General features: G+C 34.7%; 1 protein-coding gene across 6 annotated transcripts in view; it reads left to right on the forward strand.

Moving 5' to 3' along the window:
* The window catches only part of RBBP8 (RB binding protein 8, endonuclease), a 50,253-nt gene that overhangs the window by 34,629 nt on the left and 574 nt on the right, over positions 1 to 15,050 (forward strand). For all 6 annotated transcript variants that reach the window (XM_087931162.1, XM_087931163.1, XM_087931164.1 and 3 more), the window contains 8 exons: positions 150 to 966; positions 1,200 to 1,323; positions 1,929 to 2,020; positions 4,278 to 4,392; positions 8,857 to 9,009; positions 9,246 to 9,315; positions 10,053 to 10,149; positions 12,133 to 12,274. In XM_087931162.1, coding sequence (XP_087787288.1) covers positions 150 to 966; positions 1,200 to 1,323; positions 1,929 to 2,020; positions 4,278 to 4,392; positions 8,857 to 9,009; positions 9,246 to 9,315; positions 10,053 to 10,149; positions 12,133 to 12,274 — 1,610 coding nt within the window. The remainder of the gene's footprint in view (positions 1 to 149; positions 967 to 1,199; positions 1,324 to 1,928; positions 2,021 to 4,277; positions 4,393 to 8,856; positions 9,010 to 9,245; positions 9,316 to 10,052; positions 10,150 to 12,132; positions 12,275 to 15,050) is intronic.

Below are 15,050 nucleotides of genomic sequence, written 5' to 3' on the forward strand. Positions count from 1 at the left end.
TCATATATTTCAAAGATTTTAACTTTTAAAAATTTTTGTGGGAACATGATATAAATAATATATATATCAAAATCACTAAAAGTACTTGAAGGCAGAATCCTGTTTTGCAATTTCTTTTAATCTTATTTATAAAATTTAATTCTGTTCAGATTTTCCGACCCATCTGACGATCCTTCTACACCTACAACATGGGATTCCAACATACCTTCTCCTGTTTTCGGGGCTTCTACCAATATTAAAAGTAGCTTAGTTTTCTTCCCATCTGTTTTAGCAGCCGAGAAAAAATCAAATCTGAAAAACAGCTCCATCAACAATTCTTCTCTTTCAAGATCTGAAAAAGTGAGATCAAAATCTGAAAACATTCCTTTTATGAGCCTTGGGACTGAAATAGAAACAGTTCTCAATCAAGCCCCAATTGATAGACAAGTGGCTTTGAAACAGAACTCAGAGGAACCCATAACATGTGTGAACAATACACATCTGGATAAAAGTGACATCATCAAAGGTGGCTTCCATCTTGCATCACAGAAACTGTTAGGGAACAGATGTTCTAAAAGGAAAAAAAATGATGACAAGAGCAACCATGTAATCCGCTGTGAAAAAGAAAATGCTTTTCCGTCCTATGCAGATGTTTTTCCTATTGCCAGAGATAACACGATCGATAAACCTTTGGATCTGTCCGATCGCTTCTCTGATTTTCCCTGTGAAAAAATAATTGCTGAGAGTTCCAAAATAAAAATGAGGCAGGCAACTCTCCATGGTGTTTTTCAACCTCTAGTGAAAGATTCTCCATCTAAAATCACCAATAGTAATTCTGTAATGAACAAAGATTCACAAGATGATCCCTGCGTACAAGAAGCAATCCTAAAATCTCCTACCAAAATGTCCCCAGTGAAAGAGCATGATATAAAAGAGGAAATTGCTATTTTTTCTAATCCACCTTTGCAAAATGATGACAGTATAAAAGTAAGTATGCGATTGAGGCATTTATTTTATAATGCACCCTTATCTTAACTCTGAGGGTTTTTTTTGAGAAATTGAATCCATTTCTTCCTATAGAGATTTTGCAAGGTACATAGGAGAGTACTTTTGTTTCTGCATATAGGTTTGATGAACAGAAGATAAATGCTACTGAAAATATGCATAGGCAGATAATAATTCTATGCTAAAAATTAGAATGTTCTCAATTGTTTTGGTAGGAGGTTGCTGGGGATCATGAACCAATATGCAAGAGAATAAGATCGGGACATGGAATAGGTGAACCAGCATCAGTACTTCAGCCAAATCCTTGCAGGATGACAAAAATCACAAAATTTGAGCAAGGTATCTTTTTATTAATAACTTTATAAATGAATAGGACTGACTGACTGTTAGGCTTTGAATCTAACTCCTTCGTTTGTTTCTTTTTTCTTCTGTTCAGTTCTGTTCTGATTCTCTGAGACTGCCTGGACAAGTCCCTGCAATTTTCTTGGCAAGGTTTTTCAGAAATGGTTTACCATTGCTCCTTCCTAGGGCTAAGAGAAAGTCACCAGCCCAAGATCACCCACCTGGCTTCATGTCCAAGGCGGGACTAGATCTCCCAGTTTTTAGCCCGATTCCTTAACCACCATACCAAACTGGCTCTCTAGCATTACTCTCTCTGGTATTGTAATGTAATGTAATACAAAACATACCTCTGGTATTATTGTTGGTAATATCATAACCAAAACATGCTTCCAGCTACAGATATTTTCATGCTATTTTTGTTTCTGGGATCTTCTCTTAATTTACTACTTGCATATTCTCTTGTATAGCTTTTTATGTTTATGACACCTGAAGTCTGTAATTATACAGACTATGATTTGTATTTTATATCGGATTACTGTAGGTATGGAATTTTGTCACTATAGAACAGTCATTACACTTAAAACTTCTGTTTTCCTTTCCAGATAAAATATTTTTGGAAAAAGTGCAGTGGAGTATAGATCCAGGAGCTGACCTTTCTCAGTACAAAATGGATGTTACTCTGATTGACACAAAAGTAAGGAATTTTACAGTTTTGCACATTGAACTCACTTGAATAAATTAGACTCTTGATCTATTAAGAATGAAATAAAACAAAACAATTTTTTCTTAAAAGACTAAATAAAAAATGATATACATTTAATTATTGATAATGCAAAGCTTTATAGCTAATCCCTAAACATAACTGTACATTGAAACAGTGCTCTTTATACAATACACATAGAAACCGTTTGTTATTAAAATCTCTAAACCTGTATAGGTAATCCTCATTTAATGACCGTTCAAAGTTACAATGGACCTCCCAAAAGGGACTTACGACCCAGTTCAAAGTTCCAATAGCCCCCTATGTAGTCATCAGACTGCACTTTGGGCTCTCAGCAACTGGCCCTCATGTATTTGTTTGTTAAATTTCTTGCCACACATCTCACTAATACAGTGACTCTGGGCGGCTTACAATATAACAGCAAAGTTAAAAAGTGCTAAAAATAATTAAATATAGAATAAAAGATTAAAAGTTAAGAACCAAGTTTATCGGCAGCCTGGAGATGAGAATCTTATCGATCCCGTCAGCCCCTCTCAGGCCAAGTGGCAGAGCTAGGATTTTAGACTCTTCTGGGAGCCAAGAGTGTGGGGGCAGATCTCACCTCTGATGAGAGAATACCAGAAAAGGCTCTCTTCCTGGACTCCACCAGTCAAAAATTTTTGGCCAATGGGATCTGCAGTACGCTCTATCTGCTGAAAAAGTTGGGCAGGTTAGTCCCATCAGGGTAAGACGGTTCCTCAGGTACTCTGGATCCATGCAATAAAGGGCTTTAAAGATGATTGCCAACAGCTGGAATCGGACCCAGAAGCAACATGGTAGCCAATGAAGCTTACGTAGTGGTATCACCTGCGCCACTTAAGAGGCCTCCAGAACTGTCCATGCTACTGCATTCTGTGGTTTCCAAATGCTCTTCAAGGCTAGCCCCATGTAGAGGGGGTTGCAGTAATTCAACTGGGAGATGACCATGAGGAACTGTGCGCAGGGTCTCACGATCCAGGAAAGGACACAACTGGCACATGAAGTTACATGTTTGTGGCATTCTGTGGTCCTGTGACCTGATTTAGGTTGTTTTTTGCTAGACAAATGCTTAATGACCATCACAAAAAAAGTTGTGAGGTTAGGTTAGTCACATGATGAGCCACTTAACTACCAGCATGACTTACAGTTTTAATTCTGGATTCGATTACAATCATAAGCCAAGGACTACTTGATGATTATCTACCGAGAAAATGATATTCCAACTTCTCATTCAAAATGAGAATAAGAATTCTTTAATATATCTTTTCTGTTCTCACCAAAAATATTATCATCTTTTTTACTTCCTCATTTACCACTTTGGACATCATAATCCATTAAAAATGTGAAAAGTTTTGTAGATGTGTCTTTGGAAACATTGATAGTTTAGAAACTTTCCTTATGAATTTTCATTTATAATCTACTTGTGATATTTATATAAAAAGATTGAATATGGGAACTCCTTGTTTTAGGGAATTGTATGAAGAATATCTTCATTCTGACATACCAATAGTAATGCCATCCTTAACTTTAAATAAAATGAAAGTAATACTGTATCCATCAGGTTTTTGGCAGCAAACTTTTGCATATCTATCTTACCTCTATAGATCACCAATATATATGCAATCTTAATCAGACTCTTGGAGGATTACATTCATGTTAAAAGTACTTTGGCTTTTTAAATGAGAAGAGATACTTCAGAATGTTGTTCAATCAGTTGCAAATGGGTACAAACTGAATTGTACATATATATACACAGTATAATTATGTATATAATTATTTAAGACATAAGCCTAGTGCAATATTACATTGTTTTTCTGTTTTTTGAATCACCATGAAAATATAATTCCATTCCTGTATCAATTCTAAACAAAATTTACATAATTCTTTCCATTTATAGAAGTGCTCAATGAAGTTTATCTGTTAGAAATTCCAAATCATGGTTATACTTGTTTAAAGTATGAAAAACTATATGAATTTCCATACTTTGGAAAACACAAATGTGACCTGAATATGCAGCTGCTTTGTATGATGCACCTCCAAAAGATTTGGGATTGTTCTAGAATCTAAAAAGATGATAAATATAATATTTGTTTTTTAAAATGTTGATTTAGATTTATTGAAAATTTATAAAAAATTATAATTGAATTTTAGGAGTGATATTTTAATTTTGTGTATCATACTGGTAGTTATCTTTAATTTTGTTAATTAAAAGGAAGGAATTCAAACTAGAATTGGATCAGAGGCCCTGGACATTGACCATACATATATCAGCGATAGTATTCTATTAAGAATGAAAAAACAAAGACAGAAAGAAGTAAACAATCCAGGTAACTTTATTTTTGTTTATATTTATTATTCAAACAGAAGCATTAAGAAGATAAATCATCTTAATGTACCTTTACTTATGTGGATTTATGACACCACTCCACAGATGCATCAAAATAGCATTTTCATAAGGATTGCAGTTAATAGGGAATGATGGTAGTGCACTGTGAAAGGATAAACTAATTGCCCCAAACAAGCTATATTGCTCCTTCTTCTATTTCATTGGAGAGTATCCCATTAAACAGATAAGAAACCAAGAGCATGTTTAGGTGTGATAAAGAAGTTGAGCCAGTAAGACTGTAGCGAAACAAGAAAAGTCCAAAGTAAACAACTCAGCACCAATCCTAGGAAGAAATGGCAACCTTTGGAGCCACCTTTCAGTGGGCAAGAGTAACTGAGACAGAGCCAAAGGATTGGTGGGGAGTGTGGGGTGGAACCTGACCAAAGAATCTGCAAAGAAGCAACAGAAACAAACTCACTGCATGCAACAAACCCAGGTGGAGTTCTATAAACTAGTTGTAAGAGCATAAGTGCCGAGTTAGGAGAGATGAGTAACCATGTAACACAAGTATATGGAGTAAAAAGAGTTTTCAAGTAGAGAAGGAATGTGTCTGGCTACAAGTGCTGAAGACGTGGGGAAAGCTTGAAGACTGAAGGCAACTCTCTTATATCCAAAATACAAGGAAAAGAAAGTGAGAGCTTCTTCAGTAGGGATTCTTTTTCTGTCTTTAATAACCATATAGATTCAGAGCCTAATCTATTTATTGAAAAAGTAAAACCAGAAATTGTGCTGGGAAGTTGACAATGTAATGTCTTTGAATAATGGCATACAGGGTACTCAGGGGTGTTAACCGATTGTTAACATTCTAAGCAGTTCGGAGAACCAGTTGTTAGAAAAAATTACTGGCCTAATCCTGTAAGGAAGGCAGGAAGGAAATATTCTGGTGTTGCTTATAGAAACTGCCTTTCCGTTAATCCTTATTACATTCTTGGCAGGACTAGACTTCTCAGGAACTTCCTCAAGTTTTTTTCCCTCCTTTGCTTGTGTGGAGTGACCATTCAAAGTTACAATGGCACTGAAAAAAAGTGACTTATATGTTCCGGCTTCTGGTTTGAGCTTCAGCAACAGACCGAAACCTCGTCTCTGCGAGGCTTCGATCCGTGCTCGCCGCTGAAGCGCCCCGAGCTGGCTGGTTTCAGGGCTAAGCCACCCCGTAGAGGTGATGAAGAAGGGGGAGACTGCCGGCAGGGTTGAGGAGAGCCGCATCTCTCCTCCTCAGCTGGCCATTACTCCCTTTCCTGAAGGCGGTTGTAGCAGTAATCAGAAATGGCCACCTCAAAAAAGAACTCGACTGGGAAAGAATGTGCAGGAGGAAGATAAGAAGAGAAAGTTTTGGTTGACCGGGTCAAACAGCAAAAGCAACAAATAAGGTACCTTGGAATTTAAATTTAATAACATTTTTCCCAAAGAATATTTTGAAGCTGCAAAGGAGAGAGAGAAGGGAAAGGATTGGGTTTTTTTTTCTTCCCTTCCTTATACTGACAGCTAAGAGACTTAAGCAGGAAATTGAAAAAAATCCACTTTGACATTAATAGGCATCTAAGCTGAAAATAAAAGTCAAAGGGATAATAAAGATTTCTGGATATTTAAAAGTTTTTAACAGCAGGAAAGGAGAAAAAAAAAGAATAAAAGGGCAGGATCTGGAAAAATGGAGGAGACTGCGTGGAACTTAGGAATGGAACTGTAACTAAAAGGAACTTACAGTGAAATTTCAACAAGATTCCTCAAAGATACATCTTAATTGAAACTTGGTAACAGAACCCCAGGAAGAGGAAGTGGAAAAAAGAAGCAGAAAGAAACAGCCTTGGATTATTTGGATTACTTGGTGATTTTTGGTTTTTGCATCTGGATGACTAAAATAACCGGGTGGTTGTTTAAGTCTTTAAAATGGTATCACTCTTAGAAGAACTGGAAATGGAACTTAAAAAATGGAAAGAAGATGCACAAGAAGGGAGAGGTTCTTTTGGCTACGTGTTTCAATTCTTAGAAATGGAGATCTGGAACTATGAGAAGCAACAAGAAACGCTTGCAGAACAAGAAGATCGGGACAAAGAAGAAGCCATCTTTAATTATCAAATAATTTTAAGTGAGGGGAAAAAGAAAAGTGGGGGGGAGAGGGTGAAAGGTTTAAGACTAGAAAAAACAACCAAAAAGAAGAAGAATAATTTGAACGATAAGTATAATATTAAAAAGCAACAGAAGAGAGGATTACAGATGAGAGAGTTAGAAGTAGAGAGACGAGGGGGTAAAAAGGGGAGGGAGAAAAAGAGGGAAGAAGGCAAGGAAAAGTTGTAAAAGACAGAAACAAGAAATGGAGAAACAGAGAAAAGATATAAGGATTGTAACCATAAGCTTGTTTAGAGATAATGGGTGAAAATTTAATTGCAAAAGGGATTCTGCAAAGGTACATTAGATAGCATTGTTATATTATAAACAGAAATAATTTTAGAAACTATGATTAAAATTATGGATAAAATATTTGCTGTAATGTAGTTGAATGTTTGGTAATAAATAAATGAATTAAAATGATTGAGGGAACATTTTTAATTATTGGTAATGATTTATAAAAATATAAGTGAGAAATATGGAAAAAAAAGAATTAACTATGGAAAGTTTATAAGTGTTTCCAAGGAAGTATGATATTTAATTGAAAAGAAATGTTAAAGATATTAAGATTTTAATGAATATTAATGATAGAATTGAATTGGAATGGAATGTGTGCTTTATTTACATATATGTATTTTTTTTTATGAATATAGTGTGTATTTTAAGAATGTACCAAGCAGAATTTGATTGGAAGTTATGTATTATATTGAATGTTGTAATCTTAAAGCTATACATTGAAGCTTAAATAAGAGTTTGAATGGATAAAATTAAAGGATATAAAGGTGTCATAATTGGTAACTACAGGGAAAAATTTGCTTAATAAGAAAAGATAACGTGAAATTGTAACAGGACAGACAAAAGTATAAATATAATGACTTGAATTGAGATAATTAAAACAACGTTAAGAAAATTAGAAGAGAGGGAAAAACTATGTAGAAAATATAAAACGGTAATAAGATATGGAATAGAATATAAAAATGAGCATGAAATTGAGTTTGGTGTCTGTATGAAGAAGTGATAACCTGGGACAATGCTATTTTCAAAAAAGATGTTTTATTTGTATTTTGTTTTTGTGAAAACCCAAATAAAACTTTCAAAAAAAAAAGTGATTTATGACCATTTTTCACACTTAAAACAGTTGTAGCATCGCCACAGTCATGAGAGGCCAGGCAAGGCGATGCATGCCTCGATGTGAGTGATATTGAGTTGGCCATGCCCAGCCAAAAACATGACCACCAAGCCACGCCCACCAACTAAGCCACAACCACAAAACTGGTTGTTAAAAAATTTGAATCCCACCTCTGAGGGTACTCCTTGTTTACCAACCACTCATTCAGTGACTGTTTAAAGCTGTGATGGCACTAAAAAAAGTGATACTTATGACTGGTCCTTAAAGTTCTGGCTATTGTACCACTCTTGTGGTCACATGATCTCAATTCAGGTACTTGGCTTGTACTTAAAATGGTTGCATCACCTCATCATTATTTACACCCTTCCCTGCCAGCTTCCCACAGCTACAGTCAATGGGAAAACCAGCAGGAAAAGTTACTAGTTACTTTGGTAAGAGCTCCCAGCCTCCCTGTACTCAAACTGCATCTTCCAATATCTGGACACTCTGCGCTTGCCTAGCACTGGAGCACCCATCTCACCCAGTTTGTGTGCGGCCTACACAGTGCTCCTTCCTTAGGACCCCCACCAGTTCCTGCTTACTGACTCACACAATTTAGGTTACAACAGCAACCAGGACTGCCAGGATTGTCATCACTAAGCAATGTAAGTCACAAGATATTGAATCTTATGATTGCTTTGCTTAGCAATAGCAGTCCCAATTGCTATCATAACATACAGGATTACCTGTAAATTCTCTCATGCACTATCAGTACATATATACATTTGGATTTTGAAAAAAGGCATTAGCGTTGACAAACTGAATACGTATATATGAGATAGTAATCTGCCCACGTTTTCTTTTGCATCTAGTCTGGTGACATTAAATGCATTAAAATATTTTATTTATTCACTGATTTATTTATCAAATTTTAAAACTTCCCATCTCCCCCTCAGAGAGACTTTTTACATGTTTAATAAAGTAATAGAATTAAATCAATAGTTAAAGCCATCTCTTTAAAACAATGCTAGGAGTCTCTTAGAACTACTATATAACTTTCACCCAACTTTTTAAAGAGGAAAAATCAGATGAGAATGTGTTTATGTCCTACTAAAAAATTATTATCTTTAAATATATTGGGCTTAGATAGTCATGTTTATTGCTAATACTTATTGTTACTTGTATTTGTAGAAGGAGAAAAAAGAGAAAAGGATACCTTAACAGAAATATTTGATCAGACAACTTATGAAGAATATGAATCTTATTTAGAAGATGACAATCTTCCAGAATGTGACCATAAGAATTCTTCTGAGGAAGAAGGAAAAGAAAAAAGCACCATACAAAGTATTTTACTTGTTATTAGAATTAGAATTCACTGTCTGTAGCTGAAGACAAATAATTGCTTTATTTTGAATGCACATAAAAACATTGCTTTAAAAATGTAACTTTGATACTCAGAGAAAATGTATTCGTTGTTACAAATGGTTATCAATCTAGTTTTCTGTAGTCATATTACTTCAGTTACATTTATAATTATATTCTTTCCAATGTTGTTTATGGCTTAATCTATATGTTTTCAGGGGAAGGAGACAAGCAAAGTAAAATGAAGCAGAAGCCTTTTGTGGAAACATATTTTAAAAGTGGTGAAAGGTATTTATGGAATCAAGTTTCCTCAGGATATAAATATTAGTTACTTTTTTCTGACGGATGATAATATGGCAAAATCAATATAATCAGTTTTGAAAATATTCCTAAAAAGAAATCAAATATAAAATATTTTGAAGGATTATTTTGTAACCTCACACAAATAAAATATCTAAGAAATATTTTTAATTTTGGGATAATTTCGGGTACATTTTTGCTAATTTTGATGGTGGGATATGCCATTGGTAAAACATTTTATGTAAACTTTCTTTATATGATGCCGCCAAGGTAATTTTCCTGTTCCTGTTCCATAAAATTTGCCAGTCATCCAAATTTATACGATACCCAAAATCTTTCACCCAGGCCAACATCGTTTCTTTCACCTTTTCATCTTCCAATTTACATTCCAATAATACTTTGTAAATTTTTTAACTCAATTTCTCATCCGTTCCTAATAATATTTTATCTAATTCTGTTTTACGTTTACTAATACCCCATTCTTTCATATCCTTACTATACCTCAACTGTAATTGTAAATAAGCCCACCATTCTATCTCAAATCCTTCAGCTCCTGTCTTGTTTTTAACTCCCCCTTCTCATCTAATATGACACTTCTAATGTAGATAGCCAAGTTGGTATTTCAACGTAGAATTGACATTTAGTTTTATTCCATGTGTTTAGTAAGGTCTGCCTAATTTTGTGCCTTTGAAAATAACCATGAATTTGGTGTTTGTCCACTGCAGAACAAATCTCGTATTGGATTTTCCTCATATTGAAGTTGTGCGGAAAAAAGAAGAAAGAAGAAAATTAACTGGCCACACTTGTAAAGAATGTGAAATAGTAAGTATACAGTGGGTCTTATGACCACAATTGAGCCCCAAATTTCCATTGTTGAACAAGATAGTTGTTAAGTGAGTTTTGCTTCATTTTACAAATTTTCTTGTCACAGTTAAGTGAATCACCGTAGTTGTAAAATTACTAATACACTTGTTAAGTGAATCTTTGACTTTGCTTGTCTGAAGGTTGCAAAAGGTGATCACATGGCCCCGGAATACTACAACTATCATAAATACATGCCAGTACTGTATCAGTTCTTAGTCATATATTTTGAAAATAATGTAGATAAAACTGACTTGTGACTAGAAGAAGGTAGCCAAAAATTATGAGGGATTAAAACACCATGTCCTATGGAGAAACTCAGAATAACCTGAAGCATGTATTCCAGTAAAGAGAAATTCCCTGCAGATGGGCTCCAGCATGAGTTTGAAATCTTGGAAGAGTAAAACTCTGGTCCTGATTACTGGCCCATGTTAGATCTTGCAAAACCAAGCATATTCACATTCATTTATAATCCATCAATTTTTCCCCCCTAGAATGGGTTTGCGTGTCAAATCAAAAGTAAATGAGCCACATTATGAGTTGTATAACATGGGAACAGTTAAGGGACCAATATGATAACTATCCCCCCCCCAAAATTATGTGTAAGGTAGGGATCAGCCAGTGTAGATAAACCAACAACTGTGTTCAAATGGAGTTTTTGCTAATTTTTAGAAACATATTACTGAATTTACCATGGAAAATTCTTGTGAGTGTTGTTAATCACAGAAGATTCCTCAACTTTTTCTTTTGATTTCTAGCACCACTGCTATAGTTCCCTTGTTTTCACTTCAAAGTCCTCCTTATGGTCCTTGAGGACTTTCAGAATTGGGCTTATTAAGAGCAAATATTCATCTAATAATTATACAGTTTCATTATTGGGAGAGCATTATATATGAAAAAATGTATATATTGCTATTCTCGTTTATGACTGCCTTAAATAATAAGAGGTAAATTACTTCCATATGAGAGTACCTGAAATTCATTTATTATTATTTTGTACTATTTGTTTTGAAGTTATATATCAGTGCTATATTACACCATGTCTTTCAAAAATTCAGTAATGATTCAATTTTAAATGTTTATTTTAGCCATCTTAAAAAATCCTCATCAATATTTTTCTGAAATGGAATCTTTAAAATAAGAAACTTATTTTATTTAGCAAACAAGATTGTGGCTAGTGTTTTCTGTTTAATGCGCAACATTATAGCCTATGATGAAGCTTAATTCTGTTCTCTAAAATATGCAGAATCTGCATTCTTGAGTGAGGAAAGGAACAGGACATAAAAGCTCTGAAGGGAGGAGGGGGTTGCCAAGGTTTGTGTGAGAGCAGTTATAATTTCCTGTCCCTGCACAGGCATGGTTTATCTCTCCAGGAACTTGGTTCTTGTTACATTTTGGCAAGTGATTGTTAGTGCCTAACTGTTATATTGAAAACAGGAACTTTTCCCACCAGTTCATATACGTTAAAAAATAACTAAAGCCTTTATTTTAAAAAAAGTTTGTTTGGTATAATCAAAATTAATAATTTCACAAATGTATGTTGTTATGTTAGCATGTCAGGATACCAAAGTGATAGTGTGAGAGGCAGAAGACTTCTGAATCAAAATAAACAAGACTGGAGATGTTATGCTTAATTGACTTTTGTCTGGATTAGCACTTCTTTTTTGAATGTTGTTTTCAAAGTTTTAGAAAGAAGAAAAATATATGCTACAATATACCATTAAGAATATAAGTATTGCACAGGAAGGTTTCCATTGCTTGGGGATTGCTAATTTGGAAAATATGGTAACTCAAAAGTGCAGGATTCATTTTGTACCTATAATACAGTACAAAACAGAGATTCAGAAATATGCTTATAGGTGTTAAATATTGTTGGGTATCCATGTTTTTAGTGCTAAAATATTCTCCTTCATTTGTTACTTATTTCTAATTATTGTATCTTAGTATTATGCAGGTTTGCCAGAAGAAGAGAGAAAAAAAAAACTAGCTACCTGTTCTAGACATCGATCTCGTTATATTCCTCCTGAAACACCAGAAAATTTCTGGGAAGTTGGATTCCCTTCCACACAAATGTGTGTTGAAAGAGGTAATTATATAAAGCAATACTATACAAAAAATGAAGAAAAAGTTTTGTTTTCATAAGTAATGCAGGAATCTGAATAGAATCAACAAAGGGTGGTTGCTTCTGTTTCTGCTTCTTTCACAGAAAATGGAAGTCACGGAAATGGGTTAACTGAACATCTAGGTAGAAAGCAGAATTTTTCCTATTCCAAAACAACGTCTCCGTTTTAATCTTTAGGGCCTTTAGGGAGGACTAGTGGCAGTTCCATTTTAAGGACCCATTAACAAGTTTCACAAAAAGACAACAGAAGTATAGATAAAAGCGGCATTCAGTGAAATGCAATTCCCCAAACAGTATCCCTGCTAAGTAACATGGCGATCAGATACTACAAACCAAATAGCAAACCAAAGAGACTGGGAGAAAGCAGTAAAATTGGGGTGAATAATTTATGAATACAAAGACTTTTATCAGAATATTTTGGCAAACAGAGAAGCCAACAGCTCTAAGACAGATCAGGAGACCACATGGAATCTTCAGCTGTATGAGAAATGAGGCTCCAGGTAGCATCAATTGCAGTGACTGGCAGCCAGTAGCTATGCATGGCAGACCAGGAAGCTTCTTGGCATCTTCCTCTCACATCTAAATAAAACAGTGGGCAGCAGCAATTGTGACAACCAGGAAAAGACTTTTGTGTGGCATCCATTGGGTCGACTCTTACACAGGCTAAACACCAGGTAGGCCTTTGGCAGTCATTCTCTGAAGACCAACAAATCATAAGGTTGGAAAGATAGCAGAGCAGTACTCATTTACTCCAGACTAGCATGAGCAGACATATCTCCCTCAGTTTCATTAAAAGAATGCAGCAAGAGAACCAAAAAATTACTGATATACAGTAGCAGTATATCGGAAGAGGGATGTGTGAACTCCAAGAGAGGAGCAAGGGAAATGCATATCTGCATATTTAAGCTCATGTCTTAAAGGTTGCTCAGGGTTTGGTTTTTTTTTTGGAAGAACCTGTGAAAGAATAAGCCATCATAAAATCCAGATGATTTAAAGATGTCTAAATACCACAGAAGCAGATTTGTTGAAAATTCAAGTATTTTAAGAGTGGGGGTCACCATACATAATTATTACATCAGATTTTCCCAGCCCAGGGTTTTCACACATAGTATCTTACTTCAGGCAGCTCCCAACAGCCCTGCACGAAGAATGGATAGAGCAAACATTGAAGCAAACCAAAAAGGAATAGGGCCTTGGGAAGCAGGGTCACAGCTGTTCCTACCACCATTGTCTGACTTTTGGTAATAGAGACATATGACCTCCCAGAAGTTGTGACAGGGCCCAAATATCTAAGAGAAGGCATTAAAAAACTAGCCAGAGAACAGAGCTCATTGTAGACTTGTCTATGGATGTTTTACAAACAGATCCATGACTTGAAGCATGGTGGCACAATAAGGGTATGCTCAAGCACTGCGAGGTGATTCACCAATTGAGGAGGGTCCTGTGGTGCCCTTCCCCTTCCTGGGGAATCTATTATAATTAAAAAGAAAGCTTTGCTTACACTGAGGGGGTACAGAAGAAAACTGTCATCATCCCCTCCTTCTGGAGACTACACCCCATCTTTTTCAGGCAGGAAATAGTCAAGGAAGAACCACTGGAAGTCTGGCCATTTTGCCACAAATTTAACTCCAATCAACAATGATAATTCTGTTCTAATTTTACAATGATGATCACTGGCTACCTTTTGAAAATATGTAATCTGAAGGAAGTATTTCCTGCCTGAACATCAGTTCAATTAGAGGCAGGGAGAATAGGGAATCTGATGGACAGAAGAATATTTTTCTATTTGCCCAAAGGCATTTTGACTGACTCACTCTGTATAATCATGGTGTCTAAGGAGGTTAGTGTATTTTGGTTTTGCCCATTGTTGGTTTTGAATAGGACTTGTAGGACTGGTAGGAATACTACATTTTCATTTGTTTCATAGTTTATATATGACATAGCTTATTTGAAACAATTGTAATACCTAATAATTGCTACAACAAATGATATTATGCCTACTGATTGCAGTGAATTTTATCCTTAATCTTTTACAGTGTGTTAATAGGATATCGCTAATCTTCATTACAGTAATAATAATAACAATTTTTATCATTTAGTTTTTTAATATTCACATTCTTTTGGCAATTTTTAATTTAAACCTATTGGTCAAACCAGCATTAGATCCCTACTATAGAGGCACAGCTGAATCAGAAAGTTGATAATTTATTTATAGCAACCTAGTAAATCCTTGTATAGCAATTTCCCCATTTAAAATTCAGTTTTCAATACACCGTGCTGTAGAAAACAAATTTTATTAAATTTCTTAGAAAGTCTACAGAAAATGTGGCACAGAATTTCTATTTGCATATAGAAAGTTATTACATCTCAAAATATGAATCGTCTAACAGTAATTAAGAAGCTTATAAATTGACAAATAGCACAATATCCTACTCACTTCATAGCTATGAATAGTGTTTTGCAATAAAAGTTCTGAATGAAAATCAAAACTCACTTACCCTAGCCTTTTAGATTAAACTTTTAAAATAAACTAATACAATTTTTATCTGAGAAATTCTTTTAATTAACTTTTATAATCTTAACGACAATATATTTTTATTTTGTATGTATGAGACTAAAACTTTGACTTAATTTACACATTTATTTTTTGTTTTTCAATATAAAACTATACTATGTAATTGGGTTTTTAATAAATATTTTTATGATTATTCCTTATTGAAATTGGCAGAAATTCATGTCA

Source organism: Pseudonaja textilis, chromosome 3 (assembly GCF_049901715.1).
Source record: "Pseudonaja textilis isolate UNSWEBS1 chromosome 3, rPseTex1.2, whole genome shotgun sequence".
Taxonomy (NCBI): Eukaryota; Metazoa; Chordata; class Lepidosauria; order Squamata; family Elapidae; genus Pseudonaja; species Pseudonaja textilis.